General features: G+C 49.2%; 1 protein-coding gene across 11 annotated transcripts in view; it reads right to left on the minus strand.

Moving 5' to 3' along the window:
- Positions 1-26,032, minus strand: part of EPS15L1 (epidermal growth factor receptor pathway substrate 15 like 1) — a 94,618-nt gene that overhangs the window by 65,918 nt on the left and 2,668 nt on the right. For 8 of the 11 annotated variants that reach the window (XM_032867544.1, XM_032867545.1, XM_032867551.1 and 5 more), the window contains exons 2-6: positions 4,604-4,645; positions 4,324-4,413; positions 3,841-3,888; positions 1,921-2,016; positions 1,180-1,242 (exon numbers count right to left, since the gene is read on the minus strand). In XM_032867544.1, coding sequence (XP_032723435.1) covers positions 1,180-1,242; positions 1,921-2,016; positions 3,841-3,888; positions 4,324-4,413; positions 4,604-4,645 — 339 coding nt within the window. Of the gene's footprint in view, positions 1-1,179; positions 1,243-1,920; positions 2,017-3,840; positions 3,889-4,323; positions 4,414-4,603; positions 4,646-4,726; positions 4,746-4,823; positions 4,839-23,970; positions 24,007-26,032 lie in introns of those variants that run through there. The other 3 variants (XM_032867548.1, XM_032867549.1, XM_032867554.1) reach the window with 3 other exon arrangements.

Genomic DNA, 26,032 nt, shown 5'->3' on the forward strand with positions numbered 1-26,032 from the left:
AGGACATTATGCTGACTGAAAGAAGCCAGCCACCACAGGACAGGTACTGTATCACTCCACTCCTATGAGGCCCTAGAGGAGTCATATTCTCAGAGATGGAAGGAGACTGGTGGGTGCCAGGGACTGGGGTGGGGAGGAGGGAGTTAGTGCTTAATGGGGACAGAGTCTCAGTTTGGAGTGAAAAGAAAGTTCTAGAAACAGCTGGTGGAGACAGCTGCATAACAGTGCAAACGTACCTAACGGTACTGGACTATAAGCTTAAAAATGGTCAAGACAGTGGGGGCACCCGCTGGCCCAATCAGTTGAGCATCTGACTCTTGGTTTCAACTCAGGTCATGACCTCAGGGTTGTGGGATTAAGCCCTACACTGGGCTCCCTGCTCAGCATGGTGTCTACTTGAGATTCTCTCTCTCCATCTCCCTGCCCTTCCCTTCCACGTGCACACGTCTTATGTACGTGCATGCGTGTGTTCTCTCTAAAATAAATAAATCACTAAAAAAAAAAAAAAAAGGCCAAGATGGTGAACTTCGTATCACGTATACTCTACCACAATTACAAACAAAACAAAACAAAACAGAAAGGCGAGCACATGCAGACAGTGCCCCCAAGGCTATGGAAGCACAGCACACGCACTTCCTTTAGGACTAACTCTGCACCTCTTAGAAGTCACCACTCGTATCTGTCTTTGCTGCTTCTAGAGAGACTTGGGACATGGAGACCATCCCCCCAGGGACTGAGAGAAGCTTTCCAAAAAGCAATGAGAGCATCCGAAAGGGATAACAACACAGAAACTGGCTAGAAAAAAAAACCGGGAGCTACAAAGACATCTTGGGAGGTTTTCAGGCTTGCAAGTTCTCACAACTGGCCCTTCTATCCTGATTAACGAACCCAGGAAGCAAAAACCACAGACTGTGACCCAGAAATGCTAACCAAATGTAACTGTAAAATTTTAAGACTCCATCGCCTGAAATTCTAACTGCCTTAGCAGGGCAACGCCCAAAAAAGGTCACGGCTATTTCAAAAGATTTTAATCTGAAAGAGTGTCTTGCCTAAATTCAGTGGCAAACTCACTCTGAAACAGAACAGATACAATCGTCTCATGCCACGTTCTGAACACCATCAATGGCTAAAACAACTGCACATGAAGGACAGCTGAGAGACGCCGCCGGGGTCACTTACCCTCACAGCCCAATGGGCCTCTGCGGAGGGCGGCGTGACCATCAGAGGGCTGCTGGTGTCGTGCTGTAAAGGAAGAGAAATACTCCACTGTGGCTGGCAAGGAATTCAACTACGGAGGACGCGTTTGTGTAAAGGACACACGTTTCAAAGTGCTTTCAGAACGGGGAAAGACCTCAAAAAGTTAAACACAGAATTACTATATGCTCCAGCAATTTCACTCCAAGGTACAGACCCAAGAGAACTGAAAACAGGCACGCAAACAAAATCCCAGAACATGAATCGTCATGTCCACCAACAGAGGAAGGGACAGACCATAAAATGCAGTCTGACTCAGTGAACAGGAACCAAGCACTGACACCCACTATGGAGCACTGCAGAGGGAAAGCAGGCAATCTAGGATTCCGCAAAGTGCCCACAACAGGCAAATCCATTCAGACAGAGAGATGAATGGCTGCCAGGGGCTGGGAGGCGGGGATCCTATGAGGGATTACTTAGTAGGTAAAGGGCTTCCTTTTGGGTTTATGAAAACATTCTGGAACTAGAGGGAGGAGCCGGTTTAAAAAAAAAAAAAAAAAAACAACAACACTGTGACTGTACTAAATGTCAGTAAGTTGTTCACTTTAAAATGGTGAGTTTTAGGTTATGTGAATTCCACCTCAATTAAAAAAGAGAGAGAGAAAACACACAGATGGACAGATGATATTAGACGAGTACAAAGAACTGAAGGATTCTGACACTTACGAATTTAGGTGGCGGCATGTTCAAATTCAGATTGCTCAAGGTAACTTCGTGGCCGCTCTGTGCACAGGCCACTAGTCTCAGTGCAACATAGAAACCCTGCAAATCCAAAACAGAGGGAGGTGTAAACTCTTGCCGGCTGGTGATGACAGGGAGAGCTGCCTGCCGCCGCAGGCTTCGGGACACAGGGATTTCACATCACAGCAACAATGAAGACTCTATGTGCGAAAGTCACTTAGAGTGTTGAGCGGAACACATCTCCCCCTGGGAGTACGGATTCCAAGAATATGCCAAGTGGACTCAGTCCACTGCACTCTGGACACTGCCAAATTTCAAATAAATGTATTTTTTTACCTTTATTATTTTTTAAGTAAGCTTTATGTCCAATGTGGGGCTTGAACTCACGACCCTAAGAACAAGAGTCACATGCTCTACCGACTGACCTGGCCAGGAGGCCCCCAAATAAATGTATTTTAAGCAACAATGAGCTCCCGATATTTAGGAAAATGCTGGATTAGATAAACAGCAGACTAGAGTTTAAGATTATAATAAATGATGATTCAGTTATGTATTGACTTTTTAAAAAATGGTTTGAAAAAGACATAGTTGTTTGGGAACCAATACAATTCACTGTGCTCCCCTTAGCCTTGCTGAAGACCGCCTGTCCCATTTGCCCCCCCACCCCCATGGCCTGATGTGGATCTCACCTCCCACGCTGCCAGGACAAAGGACCTGAACTAGGCCATAAGGGGCCTTTGCTCCTCTCGCCCTCCTCTTAACCCAGAGCCAGCCATGCCACAGGCTTAGTGGACTCACAAAGCATCATCTAATTTTCTTAATTGACCAAATAGCCTGAGAACATAAACTGTTTTAAAGCTATAAACACAATTACAGCTTAAAAACATCTTCAAAGAGACAAGCGCTGGATCAGCCTTTCTCAGACAGATGTCCAAATGCCCGGGGTGGGGGCTGTAAGAAAGTTTCACAGAAAAGGGGATGTAAGAAAGTTTCTGGGAACTGCATTAGGCCAAGTTAACAGATTTCTTGTCCACAAGGATCCTCAGAATCTTTCAACACGCAGACATACAGTGCGAACCTCAAGGAAGGGAGGAAGAGTTGATATTGTTTTCCCAATGGATCAGATCATGGACAGTAGGACGCCAGGAATGACATCCCTTTGCATACAGTTTGGGGAAAAACTGAACTTAATTAAAATACAACCATTTAAAATCATTTGTAAGTACTATAAATTTCTATTTACAGAACATTCTCAAAATGACAAAATCATGCTGGAGAAGGAACCAGTGGGATGCCAGGGGTTAGGGTGTGACTGCTGCAGGACAACACAAGATTCTTCTGGGGGCCAGGCAGTCCTGTGTCCCGACTATGGTGGTCATTACATGAATCTGTGCACGTGATAAAATTACACAGAATTATACACACCAACCCCCCCCCCCAAAAAAAGTCCACGTAAAACTGGCCAGCCCTGACCAAGGCCTCCAGGTTAGCACTGTGCTGGCCTCTGAGCACCACGCTATGGTGACATAAGCCACTCTTGCTCTGGGAAACTGATGAAGGATACGCCGGAACTCTCTGAACTATTTTTGCAACTTCCATGAGTCTTAAGTTATTTCAAAATAGATCAGTCTGAAAACATTTTCATCACTTGTAAGCACACAAATTTAAAAAAAAAAGATACGCTAACCATGAAAAATGGCTCCCAAGTGTTCAGAAGACCCGTGTTTCAAAACGAAACCTTCCCATGTTAATAGTCTGATGGCCACGCTCAGGTCTAGTAATACTTGTCCATGGCAATGACAAGGAAGGACGTGCAGAGGTCACCCTGCCTGCGGGGTTCTGGCCCAAGCCCCTCCACTTGCTCTGTGTGTGTGTGTGTGTGTGTGTGTGTGTGTGTATATATACCTGTTTGTCCAAGAACCCTTTACCTTCTGGGTCGGCCAAGTCCCATATCTGTGGAAACATAAAAATGCTCATGAGTGCAATTGCCCATCACTGAACAGGAGCCGCCACAACTGCGTGCGGGCCTTACGTGTCGGCTGGAGTGGACATTCCTGAGCTGTGGGTGAGGAAGCAAGTCTCGACCAGCTGAATGACCTGCCCCCCCCCCGCCCCCATGGGCACACAGCAGGTCAGAGGCAGAGCTAGAGAACACCCAGGTATACTCGGCTCCAAAGCCATAAGCTGTCAAGATCCCAAAAGCACTCAGGCCTCTTGTCTGCTGCCCAAGCTGGAAGTGGAATAGCCACCGGTTAGAGCCTGAGAGGCTCGCAGTGGCCAGCCCACTCCCCAAGAGGCACGTCCCCTGAAAGAGGGGTCTGGCCTTTACCTGCCAGGGCAGCGCAGAAGGCAGCCTCAGAAGAGAGGTCATTATCCATTTTCACGTACCTTCCCAAGGATAATGTCTGAGAGCCCGGACTTCTTTAGAAAAAGCGCAGCTTCGCTCGCCCCAACTCGCCCTGTGTATGCCGGGTCTACCTAGAATGGGGGAAGAACTCTTGAGACAAGGCCTCAGCAAACAGCACAACAGATAAAGCAGCGCATACCGCATGGCTATTGGCTGATAACTCGGAGGATGGAAAGGGACTAAACTGAGCTTCTACTCAGGTTTGTGTCTGCCGAGACAGGCCCCCTCGAATTCAATAAAAAAGACACTAGTGAAACTTACCTGCTTATAATAGGATTCATATAATGGATTTCCAGTGGGAATCTGTAAACAAAACCACAGACACTGGTCAAAAGTAGACATACCCCACCCTAAAAAAAAATCATCCCCTCCCAGTGCCGTTACCAAAATGTACAATAGTGAAAACCGAAATGTGTGCACTTTAAACGTTCTCTCTTCATGGACTGCCGCTTGTTTTTAGACACAGATCTCACATACTTACTCAGTCTGGGAAGGAGAAACGTGAATGCTCTTTCGCAAGGCCTCACTCCTACACACACAACTTGGTACTCAGGAAGCAGCAGCAGCCGAGCTGACTTCCTTTCACCGAATGAGGGGATTTCAATGTGCCCAGGAGCTCAGAGGGAAAAGAAACCCTCTCCTGAGACTGCTCTCTGGTTCCAGAATCTGAACAGAAGTTTCTGCATGTCATCATGAAATCAGCAGACACGGAAGCTTCAGACTGGTCTCCCTGCCCCAGATCTCGTCCCCACACATCCTGTGCTCCACCAGCCACCAGGGATGCACACTGACTGGCCCCTGCTGGGAGAGAGCTGGCCAGTGACCACTCCTACGGTGGCAGGCAGGAAGTTCAAAGTCCTCAGCCCAGCACAGAAGACACGCCACATTCCAGCCATCAGATCCAAGACATCACTATTCAAAGAAGGTAAATGCCTGCTCTCGGGTCACGTGGCTCACTGAAGCCATGTCTGGAGCTGGCCTGGTTGGCGGCCAAGCCCTCACACTTTGCACCGTGTCCTATAGCCTCTCTTCCCGACCTCAGCGAGCCATCCGCCAAGGGAGGTGTCAGCTGGGAAAGGAGTAAGCAGCCACTGAACTGTCAGCTCTACAGGCTTACACATGCTGGTGTTTTGCCACGTGAAGGGAAACAGCAGTCCACAACCCTGCCACTGACTTAATGAGCAAAGTGAAGAACACACAATTATGCTTCCTCGTACAGAAGAATGGGCATGGGAACCACTAAAGACAAGGACAGGGAAGGCGAGGACCGAATGAGAGGTGGGAGTACCATGTCTATTTTAAAAAGTCTTTGAATGCTGTCTTGTGATTTTTCATAATGAATAAAACTGGCAGAGGTGGGTTCCTGCCAGTTACAATCACTGGCTTGGAACCAGCCCAACACTTGCATACTGCAGTGGCACAAAGAGACTCGCTTCAGGTTAAAAATACTGCCGAGCTTACGGTCCGCTTCTCTGGGGGATGCCGACACCTGCAAGCACATAAAGAAGCGAAAGTACAGAGAATGCCACCAAGACAGAATGAAAACAGAAGGAAAAGAGCATGAAGACCTGAAAGGGGAGAGAGGAAAGTCAAAACAAAAAGAAAGGGGGAGATCTTGAAAAAGCAGAGAAAACGAAACACGGAGCAGCATGAAAAGGAAAGAAAGCAAGGCTGGGAGACAAGGAGCCATTGCTTGAGAAAGAAAAGGGGACAACACCCCGGAGAAGGATCCAGAGGTAAGTACACAGCTGCAGCGCCTCCCTGGCTGGCTGCTTCCTCCTGCCTGGCGCGCTGGCCCAACACAGTCACCGGGGGGCTCTGCCACTCTCAGCTCCTTCAGACCTCAGACCACAGCGCCCACCATCACACGTCGTGTGACCTCCTGGGTTTAAAACTCCGTCATGCTTCCAAAGCGCACCTCCTCAAAGGAGTAAGGCGGACCGAGGAAGCAAAGTCAGGCAGGCTGTTTGTCAAGGTGACAGTGCCGGGTGCGGACAGCACGTCACCTGCCATTGGCTCACAGGAACGGAACACACAAGCCCCAGAGGCCTCCACCCTGATGGCAAAGGCCCCTTCCCACCAGCAATCCGAGAGGCTTAGGTCTGAAATACACTTCCAGTGGGATTTCTTTTTTTTTTTTTTTTTTAAGATCTCAGGGTAGGCAAGAAAAGGGGTCTCCAGCCTCCTGTAATTCCAGTGAGAAAAGGGGTATTTGGGGCGTACAGAGTTAACAAGTGTTTCAGACTTCCCAAGGGCTTCTGAGCTATTGGATCCACAATCAAGAAAAACAAGACTGAACAAGCTGGAAAAGCCTCTAAAGCGCCAGACCCAACTCCAACAGCCTAAGAAGGGCTCATCCCCGGTGGCCCACGGCCGGCTCTCAGTCCCACACGAGCCGCAAGGGAGGAGAAACCACAAGAATGCGCTTCAATTCTTCCTCTCTCCGGAACCACTGTAGTTAGGCTGCGACAATGACCGCAGTTAGAAGCTCCAATGTCATTACTCCTATTTCAGTTACTGCAAAAGCAGAAGGGGGGAAAGGGGAAAACACCAGACCGAGCTGGCACTTCCCCTCACCACTCCACCTCGTCCCAGGGATGGTGGAATCACGTCTGCAAGCTGCCTGATATGCCACTGAGATGGGCCTGAAGACACCTGCTGCTAACTAACACCATGAATCCCCCAATGACAGGCCACCTATACGGTCAGCTCCTGGGCAGAGACCTCCGTCACAACCGGCTCACTGGTGCCGGCAGCGGCTCCCAGAGGGAGTGATACAGCTGCGGGGACAGAGCACGCTGAGAGCAGACACCAGAGCTCTTCTTCTCTGTCTGACCCCAAAGAGAGCCCAGGGCCCAGCCTGCAGCACAGGCAGAAAGGGAACGGGCCAGGAGATGAGGCTTTCAGTGTAAGAAAGCTGCAGAAAGTAAGAGGCCGCAGAGAATGGGGTGAGGTCTTTGAAAATGGAAGTAGGACAAATCAGCCCAGGATGGAGATGTCCTTCGCCAACCCACCCTGCCAAGGGGCCACCTTCAACTTGCAGTGACTGAATTACTGATGCGGTTCAATCATCACTTTCAGTGTGACCATTCAGTTACTCATCAGAGCTTAAAATACTCAGAGAGAACATGGAAAGTTCCTGTCGCCTCTTTGCTCTGTCCTCCAGCCTCCATGCAATTTACAAACAGGGGCGACAGGGAAGGGGAGCATACCAAGGACAAGCTGACACCCTTCTGTGCAGAGGGCTTTAAAACACCACAGTTCGAGTGAGCACATGCAATTTTAATGCTGGAGAAAAGCAGCTTGAGATGAAGAACACAGTGGAACTACTTTGGAGGGGAAATCCTCTGAAGATTGGGGTTCTAGCCACTCCAAAATCTCTAGGATTGAGCCCATCCAGCTCTGATCCCCGCTTTTGTCCAAAGGCAGGACCCTTCCTAAATCTTTACGCCTAGAACCAGGAGAATTCCCAGTCTTCTGGGAAAGGCTGTGCTTTTGTGCCAGGCAAAGCAATGACTGCCAGCCTTGCTCATTTCAAAAATGGCATTTCTTTAAAGCAAACCAGTTTTTAAGACTTTTGGAAAAAAGTTTAATCCATTGCTCTGATAAACAGGGGATCACATTCATGGAGCACTCCTGTTTCCTATCCTGCACTTCATTTAATGCTCCAACAACACTATGGCACAGGTATACAGACGTTAGTCCCAGACTGCAGGTGCTCAGATTGGGGTACCATGCGCAGGGTCACAGAGCCAGTGAGTGACAAAGCCAGAGGAGCACCCAGATCATGCAGCCCCATCTTACTTTGCACGCTGCAAAAACAGCCCAGGCATGACAGAGCTGGGCACTGGGCCCCAGCACAGCCTCCTATGCATGGTAGCCCTGGGAAAATGCACCCCCGTGATTATGTGCTGATGCATTTTATTCAACCCAAGAGGTCAGAGTACAACACTCAACTTGAGTATATAAAATGACTTGAAAACCAGTACAGCCTGTCATTTCCCCCAGGAAGCTAAGAGCCCATAACACTGTATTTTCAGATTTTTTTTAACCTTTTATATATCTTTTTTTAAGATTTTATTTATTTACTTGACAGAGAGAGAGAGAGAGACAGCAAGAGAGGGAATACAAGCAGGCATCCTGCTGAGCAGGGAGCCTGATGCGGGGTTTGATCCCAGAACCCCAGGATCACGATACAAGCTGAAGGCAGATGCTTAACGACTGCACCACCTAGGCACCCTTCCTTTTTTTTTTTTTAAATTCCAATGTAGTCAGCACACAGTGTAATATTAGTATCAGATGTACCATATAGTGATTCTACACTTCCATATATTACTCAGTGCTCATCAAGATAACTGTATTGTTTAATCCCCACTGCCTGTTTTCCCCACCCCCCACCCACCTCCCCTCTGGTAACCATCTGTTTGTTCTCGTAGTTAAGAGTCTGTTTTTTGGTTTGTCTCTTTTTTCCTTTGTTTGTTCTATTTCTTAAATTCCACATATGAGTGAAATCATGTGGTATTGGTCTTTGTCTGACTGAGAGACTATTTTGCTTAGCATAATACCCTCTAGCTCCATCCATGTCAATGCAAAAGGCAAGATTTCATTCTTCCTTATGGCTGAGTAATATTCCATTGTATATATATATCCCTCCTCTTCTTATCCATTCATCTACTGACGGACTGGGCTGTCATAGTCAAAGTCAAAGTCATAGTCTGACTTCTGTAATAATGCGGCAATGAACATAGGGGTGCATATATCCCTTCAAGTTAGTGTTTTTGTTCTCTTTGGGTAAACAGTGTGATTACTAGATTGCAGGGTAGTTCTACTTTAAATTTTTTTGAGGAACCTCAATAAATGTTTTCCAGAGTGGCTGCGCCAGTTTGCATTCCCACCAACAGTGCACAAGGACTCCACTTTGTCCACATCCTCACCCACACTTGTTGTTTCTTGTGTTTTTTATTTTAGCCATTCTGATGGGTGCGTCGAGATATCTGATTGAGGTTTTGATTTGCATTTCCCCAATGCGGAATGCGGTTGGAAGAACAAATATTGTCAAAATATCTCCACCACCCCCAAGCAATCTCCACATTTCAGGCAATCCCTATCAAAATACCAACAGTATTCTTCACAGATCTAGAACAAACAATCCTACAATTTGTATGGAACCACAAAGACCCTGAATAGCCAAAGCAATCTTTTTTTTTTTTTAATATTTTTTTTTAAGATTTTATTTATTTGAGAGAGATACAGTGAGAGAGAGCATGAGCGAGGAGAAGGTCAGAGGGAGAAGCAGACTCCCCATGGAGCTGGGAGCCCGATGTGGGACTCGATCCCAGGACCCCGGGATCATGACCTGAGCTGAAGGCAGTCGTCCAACCAACTGAGCCACCCAGGCGTCCAGCCAAAGCAATCTTGAAAAAGAAAAAACAAAACTGGAGGTATCACAATTTGAGACTTAAGTTATATTACAAAACTGTAGCAATCAGAACAGTATGGTGCTGGCATAAAAGACATAATGCGTACATAGATTAATGGAAACAGAACAGAAAGTCCAGAAATAAACCCACAATTTTATGGTCAATTAATCTTTGACCAAGCAGGAAAGAATATTCAATAGGGAATAGGCATTATCTTTAACAAAAGGTGTTGGGAAAACTGGACAGCAACATGCAGAAATGAAATTGGACCACTTTCTTACACCCTACACAAAAAAAACTCAAAATGGATTGAGGACCTAAATGTGAGACCTAAAACCATAAAGATCACATAAGAGAGCACAGGCAGTAATTTCTCTGACACTGGTCATAGCAGCAGCATCCTTCTTAGAGAGGTCTCCTGAGGCAAGGGAAACAAAAGCAAAAATAAACTATTCAGACTCCATCAAAATAAAAGGCTTCTGGGGTGCCTGGGTGGCTCAGTCTGTTAAGTGTCTGCCTTCGGCTCAGGTCATGATGCCAGGGTCCTGGGATGGAGCCCCACATCGGGCTCCTTGCTCAGCAGGGAGTTTGCTTCTCCCTCTCCCTCTGCCTGCCTCTACCCTACTTGTGCTCGCGCTCTCTCTCACTCTCAAATAAATAAATAAAATCTTTTAAAAAGGGACGCCTGGGTGGCTCAGTTGGTTAAGCTGCTGCCTTCAGCTCAGGTCATGATCCCAGGGTCCTGGGATCGAGTCCCACATCAGGCTCCTTGCTCGGCGGGGAGCCTGCTTCTCTCTCTGCTTCTGCCTGCCACTCTGCCTGCTGGTGCGCACTCTCTCTCTGACAAATAAATACAATCTTTAAAAAAAAAAATTTAAATCTTAAAAAAATAAAGATAATGAATAAAAGGATCTTTGAAAATAAATAAATAAAAGGCTTTTCGATGGCAAAGGAAAAAAACCAACAAAACTAAAAGACAACCTACTGAATGGGAGAAGATATTTGCAAATGACATATCTGATAAAGGTTAGTATCCAAAATATATAAAGAACGTATACAACTCAACACCAAAGAACCAAATAATCCAATTAAAAAATGGGCAGAAGACATGAACAGACATTTCTCCAAAGAAGACATCCAGATGGCCAACAGACACATGAAAAGATGCTCAACATCACTCATCATCAGGGGAATGCAAATGGTATATTTTTCAATTAAGTTGCCAAGTTTTGCAGGAATTAGGCAGGTAACACCCAAAGACATCCTGGTCCGAGTTTCTACTTGGAAAACCAGGTGCTGATAGAAACTTGCAGCCCATGGGGCACCTGGCTGGCTCAGTCACGAGAGTGTGCAACTCTCGACCTCAGGATCGGGACTTCAAGCCCCACACTGGGTGTAGAGATGACTTAAATAAATAAAACTTAAATAATAATAATTAAAAAAAAAAAGCAGCCCAAAGAAGTGCTCACTTAATAGTCCTTACGTTTCTGCCTTCCACTTACGGTTGGCTGCCCTCACTGCTTGCAAAGCCATTATGTTGGCTATGTGCACAGTCATATTCCGCAGCTGAGGAAACTGGGATTTAGCTCAGCAGCATTCAAAAACATCAGAAAACACTGGGGCCTCTCTGACCTCCCAGGAACTGACAGCTCTCTCCAAATGCCCCATCAGAGGTTTCTAAACCTGAGCTAAGGCAAACCTTGCTGAGAGAAGGAGAACACTGATGTGAGAAGAGAGCTTTTATAAAACCACAGGAAAAAAGATATCCTAATTTTAAAATGAGCAAAGCAGGGGCAGCTGGGTGGCTCAGTGGGTTAAGCCTCTGCTTTCGGCTCAGGTCATGATCTCAGGGTCCTGGGATTGAGCCCACATTGGGCTCTCTGCTCAGCAGGGAGCCTGCTTCCCACCCACCCACCCACCCCCCACCTGCCTCTCTGCCTACTTGTGATCTCTGTCAAGTAAATAAATAAAATCTTAAAAAAAAAAAAAATGAGGGTGCCTGGGTGGCTCAGTGGTTTAAAGCCTCTGCCTTCAGCTCAGGTCATGATTTCAGGGTCCTGAGATCAAGCCCCACATTGGGCTCTCTGCTCCCCAGGGAGCCTGCTTCCTCCTCTCTCTGCCTGCCTCTCCGCCTACTTGTAATCTCTGTCAAATAAATAAATAAATAAATAAAATCTTTTAAAAAAATAAAAAATAAATGAGCAAAAAAAAATCCAGAAAGAAAAGACATAGCAAAGTTGGGGGGAATGTTCAATTTCCAAATTGCAAAACAGAGTGAAGGACCAGCATTTGCTATCAGGTTGGCAGAGTCAGCAGAGGGGGAAAATGAGCATCTTGGGCCCTATGTGTGGGAAGATGACCAACTGGCTTTTCTAGAGGGCGATGCGATACTGCACTGTTGCCGTGTACACCCCTGACATGCAGGTTCCACTTCATTCCTGCCAAACTCCAGCAAGAGTTTTTATAGATAAAAATAAGACTATTCTAAAATGTACAGAGACAGGCAAAGGAACCAAAATAGCTAAAACAATCTGGAAGAAGAAAAATAAAGTGGGAGGCATCAGTCTACCTGATTTCAAGTCCCGCTATAAGGCAGCATGGCAGTGATGAAGGGGCAGACACACACAGCCACGAAACACAAAGGAGAGCCCAGAAACAGACGTACACTGGGTGAACCCGACCGACTGCTGACAGGTGCAGGGCCATTCAGGAGGAAAGAGGCCTGCCTGGCCTACGGTGAAGCAACTGGACATCCAGAAGGAGAAAATGAGCCTCAACCCAAGTCTCACACTTTCTACAAAAATTCATTCCAAATGGGTCACAGGCTTAAATGGAAAAACTTAAATGGAATAACACTTTTGGGAAAACAAAACAAAACAAAACAAAATATTCAGAAACAAGGGCTGGGGAAGGAGTTCTTAGACTTGATACCAAAAGCCTGACTCATAAAAGGAAAAACGGATAAACTGGACCTCATCAAAATTAAAAATGTTTGCCCTGTCAAAGACCCTGGGAAGATGACAAGCCAAGTCACAGAAATATTTGCAAATCACAGATCTGACAAAGGATATGAAATACATAAAGTATCTGAAATATACAAAGAACTCTCAAAACTCAATGGCACAAAAGCAAACAATGGGGGGTGGGCAGGGTGGTGCCTGGCTGGCTCCGTGGGTGGAGCACACGACTCAAGTCTTGGGGTAGTGAGTTCAAGCCCCACGTTGGGCACAGAGTTTGCTTATTTAAAAAAAAAAAAAAAAAAAAAAGGCAAATGATCAAATGAGGACATGAGCCAAAGACATGAAGAGACATTTCACCCAAGAGGACGCACAGATGACAAGTAAGCCCATGAAAAGATGGTCAGCATACGTTAGTCATTAGGGAAATGCAAATCAGAACCACAGGAAGATGCCCCCACACACCCATGATGATGACGAAAACAACAATGACACCAGTGAGCAGGCAGAGAAACTGGATCACCTGCACGTTGACAGTGGGGAGGCAAAAATGTACAGCTCTGGAGAACAGTTCAGCAGTTTCTTAAAAAGAACTAAGCCTACAACTGTCACAAGACCCAGCAGTTGTCCTGGGCATTTATCCAGACAAATGAAGACTTGGGTTTGCATAACATCCTGTACTCACAGACCGGAAACACACCCGATGTCCTCCCGTGCGGGATTGGTTACATGAACTGTGACTAGCCCCCACCCTGTGGAATACCACTTGGCAATGAAAAATGCCAAGGAATGAACTACTAATATGCAAAACAGCCTAGAAGAATCAATACTAAGTAAAAAAGGCCAATCTCCACAGGTTATGTGCTGAATGACTCTATTACATAACATCACTATAATGCTGGAATTCTGGAAATGAACAGATTAGTGGGTGTCAGAGGTGAAGGAAGGCATGGGAGTGGCTAAAAGGGCCAAGAGGAAGGATCCCTGCTTGGGATGGAACCGGTCTGCATCTGACTGCATCAATGTCACAGTTTTGGCTGCGATGGTGAACTACAGATTTGCCAAGTGTTACCACTGCAGGAAACCCAGTGAAGACACAGACTCTCTCTACATTATTTTTCTCAACTGCACGTAAATATGTAATTATCTCAAAATAAATTTTAAAAAGACAGTACGAGAGACAGGAGACCTCACAATCGAATAACAAGGTTACCTCTGGAGACACTCCAGAATATGGACTGGGTATCAATGGAATAGTACTAAGGGATGATTAAATGTGTAAGGTGTTGATATGGTACCATGGGTATGTAAAGAAAAATGGTCTTCTTGTCAGAGATGCAAACTGAGATATGATTTCTGAGACTTACTTTTTAAAGATTTATTTATTTTGAGAGAGAGAGTGCAGCAAGAGCTCTCTCTTGGGGGAGAGGGGCAAAGGGAGGAGGGGGAGAATCTCAAGCAGACTCCCCGCTGAATGGGGAGCCTGACCTAGGGCTTGACCTCACAGTCCTAAGATCACAACCTAAGCCCAAATCAAGAGTTGGGACACCAAACCGACTGAGCCAACTAGGCACCCCGATTTCTGAGATTTAAAACAAAAAAAACCTCAGAAATAAAAATGTACGTGGCAGAGGTCAAGGGATGGTAGACAAGCACAAAGATTTGCAAAACAGTGTTTGTTTGGGTGCCCGGCTGGCTCAGTTGGTAGAGCGTACGACTCTCAGTCTCAACAGCATGAGTTCAAGCCCCACGTTGGGCATGGAGCCTACTTTAAAAAAAGAAAAAAAAAAGGCATTTGTTGTAAACGGACAGTGCACACATGGGAGTTCATTAAACTCTTCCCTCTCCTTTGAGTGTATGTAAAATCTTACATAATTCAAGACCAACATCTGATATGTTTCTGCTCTGGCAAAGATCCTAGCAGTCCAAGCCGCTTCACGTGTGAAGGGTGATAAAAAAAAGAGCAGCTTTGTCACAAGCAGCGTCATACTTTAGACAAACAGTAAAAACTAGCACTTTTTTTTAACCTTTTCTTTTTAAGATTTTTACTTATTTGTCAAAGAGAGAGAGCAAGCATGCACAAGCAGGAGGAATGGCAGAGGCAGAGGAGGAAGCAGGCTCCCCGCTGAGCAGGGAGCCCGATGTGGGGCTCGATCCCAGCATCCTGGGATCATAACCCGAGCCAAAGGCAGCTGCTTAGCCGACTGAGCCACCCGGGTGCCTCAAAACTAGCATTTCTTTGACACACAATACACACCCCCTTCTGCTACTGTCAGGTCTCCCCCGGGGAGGCTACCCCAAGGAAGAGAGCAACTACGCAGGAGGTGGGGAAAGGCAAGAGCACTCTATCGGTTCATCCCGCTGGAGGGCGAGGACTATGGGTGACAGAAGAGGTGCGAAATGGGCGAGGATCCCACACAGCAGCAAAACAGCACAGGCAGAACATTTATAATCAGGGGACGATCATCAGGTATTTGCTAAGTGCAAAGGAAGGGCCAAACCAGCATAGATAGTGATGACCTGGGGGGTAAGCCCCCAGCAATTACATATGCACATGGACTTGAGTGTGGCAGGACGGACACCACATGCTAACACCGATTCCTACCCGTGAACCGATGTCCCCACCGGCCCCACCGTGGCTTTCTGAGTTCGCCAGTGTTCTACATTAGCGTACATTGCTTCTGTAAACAAGACAGAAAAGGAAAAGAGCCACATACGAGAAGAGGGATCTGAAGACACATGATTCTCCCTGGGGACCCAAATGACTGCCATGACAAAGGACTAGGTGAAGATGTGCACCGCCATTCAGCACAGCACGCACGGCCTCCATCCGACCCACTCAGAACTCAAGGCCTGAAGTCTCCACCTCCAAGGAGAACCAAAGAGCAAGAACCATGCCTGAAAGTGTAGACACACAGTGAAGCGTCAAGGTGAGCACGACAGCCAGAGGGAGTTCAAGGCCAGGATCTACTAGACGGAATGCAGACTCAAGCTTCAGCCCTCCCAAGAGACCCCTGCTCTTGGCCCCATCTACCAGAAACAGAAATAAAAGAGAAACCAAGGTCACTTAAGGCAACCTTCCCACCCTGACATGCCACCTTGTGCAGGAGACAGGACCTGCAGGGAGTCCACATCTCTTAGCCTGGTGCTCCCAGCACCAAGGGAGAAGCAGAACCACACAAAGGTCAACAACGCCACCAGATAGATGTGGATTAAAGTCCCATCCCAGGGAGCCTGGGTGGCTCAGTTGGTTAAGTGACTGCCTTCAGCTCAGGTCATGATCCCAGAGTTCTGGGATCTAGTCCCACATTGGGCTCCCAGCTCCGCAGGGAGTCTGCTTCTCCCTCTGAACTTCTACTGTCTCATGCTCTCTTACTCACTCTCTCTCATATAAATAAAATCTTTTAAAAAAAAAAAAGAATCTTTTATTAAAAAATAAAATGAAATAAAGTCCCACCCCATCACTAGAGTACTGTGCAACCCTGGGGAAGGTGAGCAGCCTCTCTGTGCCTCGGTTTCCTCATTTGGAAAATAAGGATGAGCATTCCCACCACCAGAGACTGGCACGGGTTGAGCAGTCCTCCAATCCTGGCTGTTTACAGTCCCATTCTCCTCCTAGTCCTCACCTTCCACCAGCTCCCATATGAAAATGTATCCCATCCCTAGAAATGTCCCCCAGCCCATTCCACTTCAAACTACTGACCTCCCACCTACTCTTCACAGAAAACTTCCTGAAAGAGTGTCTGCACTTGGGACTTGGAAATTCATTCATTCACTCATTCAACAAACACACGTTAAGTCCACACAATGAGACGGAATCCAGGATATAAAAGGGTGTGAGAAAGAACTTTAGGGCTCAAGATGAGGAGACCGGGCAGGCCAAGTGAGTGCATGACTACAGTATAAGGTGCCATGGGATATGAAGGCGAAGATAGCAGGAGGCACTGCTGAAGCCTCCAGAGCCTAAGCCAGGGGTCAGGGAGGGGCACAGTGGACTCTGGGGCAGAGGGGGGCGGGCGGAAGGGACTTGGGGCCCTTCAGCACAGTTTCAGCCAGCCAGAAAGGAGGGACACAGTGAGGTAAGAGGGTCTGCGCCCACCTAGCTGAGAAGCCTGGAATGTGATCCCCGCGGCGACCTGAGCAGATGTGCACATGACCAGTGACCTGAATATGCATTTAACTATACGGAGTGGGAGACCGGGGAGACGTCAGTAAGCCTCCAGGGGAATGAGGCCACTCACTGTGCGCAAACACAAAGAAAGGGGGCTGTTCACCTTTAAACGTGTTTCTCTGACGTGGAGGCGGAAATCTCATTCCCATTCAAGCAGTTTCTACCGAGTCGTGCAGAGCTCCGAGTCTGGAGGAGAAAGTCATTACACGTGACAATGCACACGGAGGGCTGCCAAGTGCTGGGAGGAAGAGACAGGGGTGGCGGGGAGACTCGGCACCCCAGACACACACCTGTGAGGGCGGAGACACCACCGCAGCCCCAGCTGAGCCTGTCCGAGGGGATACGAGACAACAAGCATGCCTAGGAGTACCCGCACTGAAGCTCTGGGGACAGACAGGTCTGCAACACCGATGGAGAGAGGCACCACAGGTGGGGACACACCGAGGGGGCGAGGTCCTGGAGGGAACAGGTGATGGGCATGTAGGGAGGGGCACGGGGTTGAGTGTAGCCACACAGAGGGCAGGTGGATGGGACTGGAAAGGGTCAGACAACAGGGAGCTCAGACAGCCTGAGCACAGCAGGGTGCAGATTCTAGCTCGATCTCAAGATCAAAAGAGGCCCTGGACTCCCCAGAGCCCCCGCGGCTATCGCTCCTCCCAGCCTCTCAGAGAACAGCTCCCGTCCATCTGTCCTTCCTTTCTCCGCACAGTGGACCAGGCCCTGAGCAGACCCACGGGGTGACAGCAGCAGGGGACCCTAAGCAGCAGGGCACCGACTGCCTTCCTCTCACAGTGCTCCCAACTTGCCCTAAGTGTGCCCTGAATCTTCCCAAAATTCCTTTCCTAGATCAGTCACCTGGGGGTTCCAATGTCTCTGCCATGTGCTGAGCCCCGGCCCAATATTTCGCCATCCCTTACGCGGGCACGCTGCCCAGGACTCAGGGATCCCCAGGCCGATCGGGTCAGCAGCTCTCCATGCCCCTCCCCTGTTCTCTGAGGGTGGCCTCATCAGCCTCCCGGAACCCACTGCTCCTCTACAGAGCCTGGGTCCTCTAGGCACCAGGGACTCAGCAGGCTCCTGGATTCCATGGTGAGCAAAAGACACTCACCACGACCAAGGAGGGGCATCGTGGTCTGCTCAGGGAACAAATACAGAAGAGCAGCCCTGCTGGGAGGAGCAGGGAGAGGAATTCACATGGTCACTCCCCTGCTCGGAAAAGACTGTGTGGCAAAGAGTGCAACGTTCCAAGCCTCAGCCTGGCTCTTGAGGTGCCCCACAGCCATCCCCTGCCCCTGCTGGGCTAATTTCACTACTCCTTCCCTCTCCACCACACACATTCATCTGGATAGTTAGAGACACTTGCATACACTCGCGAGCACACGGCACTCTATCCCTGCTCTCCTTCCTGCTCTGGCGGATTCTCTACACACTGTGCACTGTACGCTCCTTGTCTGGGCACAAATTATTCCCTATGCCTGAAATGGGGGGGGGCTATGCCCACTCAAGGCCAATTACCTCCCAGCCCCACAACTGACCCCCCGACTTTAAAAACCTCCCAATTTCCCCCCAACTGAAATGACTCTCTCTCTCCTCTACATTCCCATAGCCCCAACCCTACAAATGGGACATTTCTTCATGTCCAAATTTTGTCAAGGCTACTCTCATGCCTGGGGTCCCCTCCTTCCTACATTTTTAATTCTGGGGGTAGGGGGTGAGGCAGAAGTCTCACACTTATTCTACTTCTTACAATGCTGGCTCCGTGAGCAGGCCTTCCATAAATTTTTTTTTGTTTTTTTAATAAACTTATTTCCTTGTTTGTTTACAGAACGGGTAAGATTTTGATGGAGCCTCAGGAGGGAGTGGGTGAGACGGCCGCAGAGAGGCTGATGCTTGGGCAGACACGGATCCGCCACTCAGCAGCAGAGTGAAGACAAGCCACATGCCTCCCAGGGCCCAATTTCCCCAGCCAAGGACTGGAACTAATACAGTGCCGGCCCCAAGGATTACTTTAGGTCCCGGTAAAGCACAGCCTCTAACTCCAAAATGTGACTGTATCCATTACTGCCCTTCTTACTGCTGTCACGGAGACGGAGGAGCTGGCTTTATTTATAGAGAATCATGGGGGCTGGGAAGGGAAGTCAGGCTAGGCTACTAATCAGGGCCTGTTTGGCAAACATCAGATCACAGTCCTGACAGCTCGCCACACCAAATGGTCTTTGCCAAAAAATGAGAAAATGCTTTACCAAATGTTGGCTACACTGCAGTACGTATTGTACTCATTTTCACGCTCAACTAGTTGGCTGAGTCGCTCCCAACAGTCCTTTACTAGTTCTTACTCTTACTTATTTTCTTTTAAATAGGCAATCGCACACACAGCAGGTTAAGTGCTTAGTAGCTGTGAATTAAAGGATAACTCCGAGGGGCTAAAAGGCAAAATTAAGTCAAGAGGCCAAATGCCAATAGGACCAGCTTGGCGTGTAAGGAAACGCCGATCCCCTGGGGTCGTGTGTGGGTGAGAAACAACAGCACCAACCCGTACACACTCAGCAACCGCGGGTGTCTGCTCCACCCCTGTGGAGTCCTCTTCTCCGCAGAGAAAGTGTCCCCAGTGGACACAGGGGTCCGACACTGCAGACCCAGAGACCGTTCAGGGTCTTGATCAAGAAAACTCCCAACAGGAGAAAGGTTCTCCACAGCACACATCCAGGTCTGCCGGGTCCGGGCACCTCCAGCCACAAACAATGCCGTTTCTAGGGTGCCAGCGAATTTAGAGGGCTACTCCATGCCCAAACTTCCCAGTCCTGGCTTAACAATCTCCGTGAGGACCTCGCCCTCAACAGGCCTGTTCTCTCTCTCTCTCTTTTTTCCCTGTTTATTCTTTGCCCCTTTAAAAACAGTCCAAAAGAAGATCGTTTCCTTTTCCCACTGGGTACGTAAAACTGAAAACATCCGTTGTGGATTAAGAAAAGCCAATTTTCTGTGGCTCGACAGGTGTGCTTGTTGCTGTCATTAGTAAATCAGAGAAGCCCTCTCCACACCTCACAGCACAAGTGAAGAGACTTGGGGAGCCCTGCGAAAGGGTGGGGGTCTGGCCGTCAGGATGCTGGCCCTCAAGGACTCCCTCACCAGTGCGCTGGATGCCTGCCTCTCCACCCAGGAGACAGAACATTTCCACTGATCGACTACTGGCAGCTACAGACACTGCTCCTGGCTGCTCTCTGGAGCATGCAACCACTGCCTGCCCGCTGCAGGGGCTCGGGACACAGCAGGGACAGAGCTGTTCCTGCCCTCCCAGGAGCCCATGGTGTGGTGTCCACAGCAGAGAACACGGCCATTGGAACTGCAGTCTGACCCAAGCTCCCCAGTTCCCTGCGAGGCCTGAAACCTTTGATTTTAGCACTGTCCTCCTTCGTTTCCTTGTTCAGAAACGAGCACAGGGACAGTGACAATGACACTTTCCTAATGGGAAGTCAGTGGTGAATGGGCACAAAGTGAGTGTCCAACCTCCCTCCTTTCTTCTGTGTAAGACTTGCAGCCCAACTCTCTCCCCAGCACCCGGGTTAGCAGAGTCAGGGAAGGGGGCTCCGACGGGGCGGGGGGGCGGTGCTAAGCAGCCAGTCCGAAAGGCTGCACACACCTGCTTCTCCAGTCCTGCTGGAACAGAAGAGGGAAAAGAGGCAGGAAGACCCAGGCCCGCTGCTGGTGCTCTCATTTCCAAGCCAGCAGAGGCAATTCATTCCACTTGTGCAGGCTGCCACCCGACCTCCCCCAGGTGTTGCCCTCAGGCTCCTACTTATCTGTACCTGGGAGCCCAGCTCCAGCTGTGCCATCCGAAGGCCAGGGGCTCAGTTTTTTTCTTCTTGGTCCCAGACCAGCACGGGGCAGGTGCTCAGCACACGGTACCTGACGCTGCCCCCAGGAGCTAGGCTACTTCTCAACTGCTCCTAAATGTTGGCTCCCACCAGGCCTGGAGGGCCCACTGCAAGGTGACGGGTCTTGTCTCACCTGACCCAACCACCCACCTGGCACTGCCCAGGAAGGCTGGTCTTGCCCTGCTGGCTGAACTCACCGCACCTGCCTCCTTTCCAAACTCAGAAAGCCCCCCCGCACAAATAACCATCCCACACGCTCCTTCACTCCTCCGATCACCAACCCCTTCTGCTCTTCTGGAAATGACCTCAGGCCAGGTTGCTCTTTCTCACTGCATGCCCACATCACAACAAATGTCTCTGAGCGAGTCCTCAGCTCTGCCCATTCTCTGTGCAAGCATTCAGATCTGGACGTGTCACTCCACTCCCCAAAAATCTGCCATAGCTCCTCCCTGCCTCACATACTGTGCACCGGCCCTACTATTCTGCCATTCATACGACAGAGGATTACTGAGTACCTGAGGAACAAGGACGAATTAAAACAGGCCTCTGTGGACCTACTCTATGTGGTGGGGGAGACTGACCATCAATTTAATAATCCTACCAAGAGAAAATTACAGACCGGCATGTGGAAAAGTACAGAATATCCCCACAGGCAACAACAGAGAAGTGGGCCAACCTGTCAGGGAAGGCTTTACCGAGGAAGTGATGTGCCAGCTGAGATATGAAGAGGAGTAGAGGTTAACCCAGAAATAAAGTGGTGGGGGGGGAGAACATCCCAGAAAGGGGGCAATAAAAAGCATGTGCAAAGGTCCTGAGGCAAGAGGGAATGTCACCTGAGCAAGCAACTGAAAGAAAGGCCCAGGGGCTGGGGCACATGGGTACTTCAGTCAGTTAAGTATCTGCCTTCATCTAGGTCATGAGGATGGGATCCAGCCCCACATCAGGCTCCCTGCTCAGCAAGGAGTTTGCTTCTCTGTCTCCCTCTGCCCCTACCCCCTACTCATGCGCATGCTCACCTCTCAAATAAATAAAAATCTTTTTAAAAACAAACAAACAAAAAGGGCCCAGGGGCCGCAGGGCAGAGCAAACAGGGAAGGCAGATCTGGGAAGCATGGGATGCAGGTGAGCAACATACTGGATGGGGCAGAAGCCAGATTCCAGTCTGCAGACAGTGCCGGTCAGCCTTCCTAGCACCACCCTTCCCAGCTTTCCACCCATGTATACAAAAGGAGAAATGACTTTGTGTCAGCCTGTCTGAAATGTAATCAGTAAATCGGTTCTGCCATCAAGAGTACAGCAATCCCACCCAGAAGGCAGGGCCAGACGGAAGTCGAAGGACATGGCTGTCTGTGGTCATCTACAACCTCTACTTCCCTCTAGCACCTTGTGACAGTGAGGGCTGGGCCTACGACGACGGACAGAGCATTCTAAGCTGGAGCAGCCCTCTGGGCCACCCAGCAGGCAGGTCTCCTTCCCACTACCCCTCCCACCACCACCACCAGTGGCCACTCTCTAGGCAAGCAGACACCCTGTCAGTCCCTTTTGTCTCAGGCCACTCTGCAGGCCAGGCACAATCTGTGTCCCATTTACCAAACGACCTTCTTCCTTTACTCCGTAAGTCACCCTAGTTAAAAGAAGGGTATGGACCCCAGGGTCCCCAGCCCTGGCCTCACATTTAGGCCCTTTGAGCTGGAATTCCAGCGTCTTGGCTTCTGTTTATTCTGCTTTGCCTGTCTGAAAAAGCATTCCTTCCTCTCTTCCCAGCCTCCCCACATCCCAGCCAAAATGCACCTTCTCCACGCAGCCCTCTCCCAAGTGGAAGCAAGCTATCCAGCCCTCATCCAGCTCAGACCACCCATGGCCTGTGCCACTGTGGCCTGGACCAAGCCGACCCTCCTCGTGGCTGGGTATGGCTCACTCATTGCTGCATCAGCCATGAAGCACCAAACACCCACTCGAGCAGGGGAACCTATAAAAACAATAAGGCAACTTCTGTTTTTCCCATGACTTTCCAGAGAGAGGAGATTAAAACATTAAAATAAGAATTTAAACAAGTGATCTTCTCTCCATCAGACTCCCAGTATCTAGAGGTTAGGTGGCACAACCACTGTTTAAAACCAAATGAGATCTCACACTGTTGTATGCTTGGCAGTTAAAAAAATCAAAAGGGGTGCCTGGGTGGCTCAGTCAGTTAAGCATCCACCTCTTGATTTCAGCTCAGGTCTTGAACTCAAGGTAGTGAGTTCAAGCCCGCATTGGGCTCCATGCTGGGCATGGAGCCTACTTAAAAAATAAAACAAACAGAACCTACAAGGCAACACAGAGCCCCTGGCCTGCTTTAGATGAGCAGTGTCATCGAGCTTGCTGGGTGTGACCTATTATAGGCCTCCGGCCCTCAGTTAACCCCTTCATAAAGTGAGGCTAAGACTGATCAGGATGGCCCGGGAGGATACAGTGAGCAATGCAAAATGCCTTTCCTGCTCAGTCCATGGCTCCTGAGGCCTCCCCGACCTCACATGTGAGACCGTAAACTCCACTTCAGTTCTCACCGCCAAGATCACTTTGCCCTGGGACACACCACATATCTGCTCATTTCCTTCCATCTGTGCCCCGCTCCTGAGAACCTTGGCTCCATGGGACAGGGCTGTCTTCAGGTTCACTGCTACATCCCACCGCCCAGGAGGGGATAGAGAAGATGCCTAACACAGGTCTGCTGAACAAACGGTGTGCACGGGGTGTGGACCCTCCACTGTCAGGAGGCAGATACAGGATACAGAGTTACTCCCAATTTTCACATGGAGAAACTGAGAGACAGAAAATACCAAACAGCTGAGGGCACTGAAAGGACATCTGGGGACCCTAACATTGAAAACACACACCCTGAAGGGACCTCAAATGATAATGGGGTGGGAGAGGCATCTTTGAGGAAGATTGTGGAGTAGTTTGCCAAGTGGACGTTGGCTGCTCAGGTGAAGTCTGAGTGGGGAGACCCTGAGAGCACCCCCTGCGTAGCTGTCGAGATGCCTCTCATCGGGGTGGTGGCAGTCGTGTCCCGTCCGTCAGCATAATAACGTGAAGGGGCCTGAGGCACCAGAGAGCACTCAGTTCTCAGATACCGTCTGATCAAAGACAGTTCACTTCCCAGATCGGTTGATCGAGTGAAGAACCAGGCATGGGAAAGTTGCTTTAAAGTTCAAAATTGGGGCACCTGAATGGCTCAGTTGGTTAAGCATCTGCCTTCGGCTCAGGTCATGATCTCAGGGTCCTGGGATCCGGCCCCACGTTGGGCTCTCAGCTCAGCGGGGAGTCTGCTTCTCCCTCTCCCTCTGTGCTCTAATCAAAATAAATAAAAATCTTTAAAAAATAATAAAGTTCAAAATGGGGCGGAGGGAGCAAAATTTACATGTTCTTGCTTAACTGGGAGCTACTCAGTCCACAAACCAGGCCAATGCAGCTCAATAAGATAAAGAGCCAGGGAATTCTGGATCTTACAGGGTAGGGCCAGTCTTTACCCTAAAACCTGACTCTACTCACCAACTTATACCACATCACCATTAGCATTCTTTTTTTTTTTTTAAAGATTTTATTTATTTGACAGAGAGAGAGACAGCACAAGTAGGCAGAGCGGCAGGCAGAGGAAGAGAGAAGCGGGCTCTCTGCTGAGCAGGGAGCCTTATGTGGGGCTCAATCCCAGGACCCTCGAATCATGACTTGAGCTGAAGGTAGACGCTAACCAACTGAGCCACCCAGGCGCCCCTACCATTAGCATTCTAGCAAGACAGAGCAAGTAGCAATTATTTTAGAGAAAAAAAACAAGGGACGAAATGACAAACAAGTGCTCCAAGCACTTGACATTCACTGCAGACACGTTCACCGGGTGTTGTTCTGGGCTAGGTGCCCAGCAGGCTGCCTGGAAGAGGGGAAAGAGCAGGGCTCTGCAGGCAGACGGATGTGGGGTCAACCCACTAACTATGGGACTTCGACAAGTGACTTAAATCTCTGTGGGTCTCAGTCTCCCGTTTGCAAAATGGGAATAAAAACCTTAGAACCTGGCACCCATTAAAAAGACAATGTATCTCAAGTGCCTCGGCAGAGGAAGCCCAAGACAAAGGAGGAGGATCCCAGTGGCAAGGGGGAGGGGATGGAACGCCTTGGGCACAGGGCACTCTCTTCATCAATGAGCCCAATGCTTTCCGTGTGCTTCCTGGGTCAAGGGTCACACAAGGGACCCACAGAAGGTACAGGAGGGAGAATTGGGACTGAGGGAGGACACCACCAAGGAAGCCCTCTGAGAGTGGCCTCCAATGGGCAGGAGGTAGGGTAGGCTGCAGCAGGAGATCACAGCATGAGGTGGAGGGATGTGGGGGCGAACACTGGGCAGAGCAAGGGCTTACATGGAAATGGTGGCAGTGTGGGAGAGCAAGCCAGCAAGGTGAGGAGGAGCAGGCCCAGGGGGCGTGGGAATGCTGAACCAGGAGCAGTCAAGCTGGACATAGGGAGGGGAGTGAAATGGGGAACAGCTGGAGGTTTCTGGAGGGGGGGGGTGGTTGTGCAGAATGAACTATGAGAAGGAGGCTAAGCAGGAAGGGGGACAGCCCCTGCCCTGTGAACTTGCGGATGTGGTAAGGAGGCGGCCAATTCCAGCGGGCAGCCGGCAGGGGTGGGATGGGGGGCTGGCAAGGGAGAAACAGGAGGCTGGACTCCAGAAGGGTCTCAGTGGGGAAAGGGCACACTCTGTAGGGAGACCCTATGATGGAAGCAGACAGAGAGAAAGAAGGCAGAAGACAGAGTGAAGGCCAACTGGTGGGTTACAATGCCCAGTGTTGTGGGGTTCAAGGACAACCAACGATAGACCACTGGGGATAAGGATGGCATGGTGACCAATAACTTACGAGACCAATAACTTACGAGACCACATGGTACAAAGCAGGTGAGGGACACAGGTGAATTTCTGAGAAACAGAAATCACCGAGACACCAATGGAGGGAAAAATCAACCCTAGACTCCTGACTCTTCAAATGGGCAAGATTTGTATTCAGGGTCAGAAGAGACTGTACAGGGAAAGAGGTGCCATAGATACTGGGGAGTACGGAGCAGACCAGGAAAGATGCTGATGCGAAAAGTGCTGGAGACAGAGGGGAAACATGCTGTCCCACTCCCCTCTGCAAACCTGCTGGCAACGCCTTTATTCATCTTAAATGGGCCATCCATGTTCCAAGTGCACCCTACACCTCAGTCCAACTAGAGCACAGCCTCATGCTCTAGGGGCT

This window comes from Lontra canadensis, unplaced genomic scaffold (genome assembly GCF_010015895.1).
Source record: "Lontra canadensis isolate GAN:19392208 unplaced genomic scaffold, GSC_riverotter_1.0 scaffold35, whole genome shotgun sequence".
NCBI classification, from domain to species: Eukaryota; Metazoa; Chordata; class Mammalia; order Carnivora; family Mustelidae; genus Lontra; species Lontra canadensis.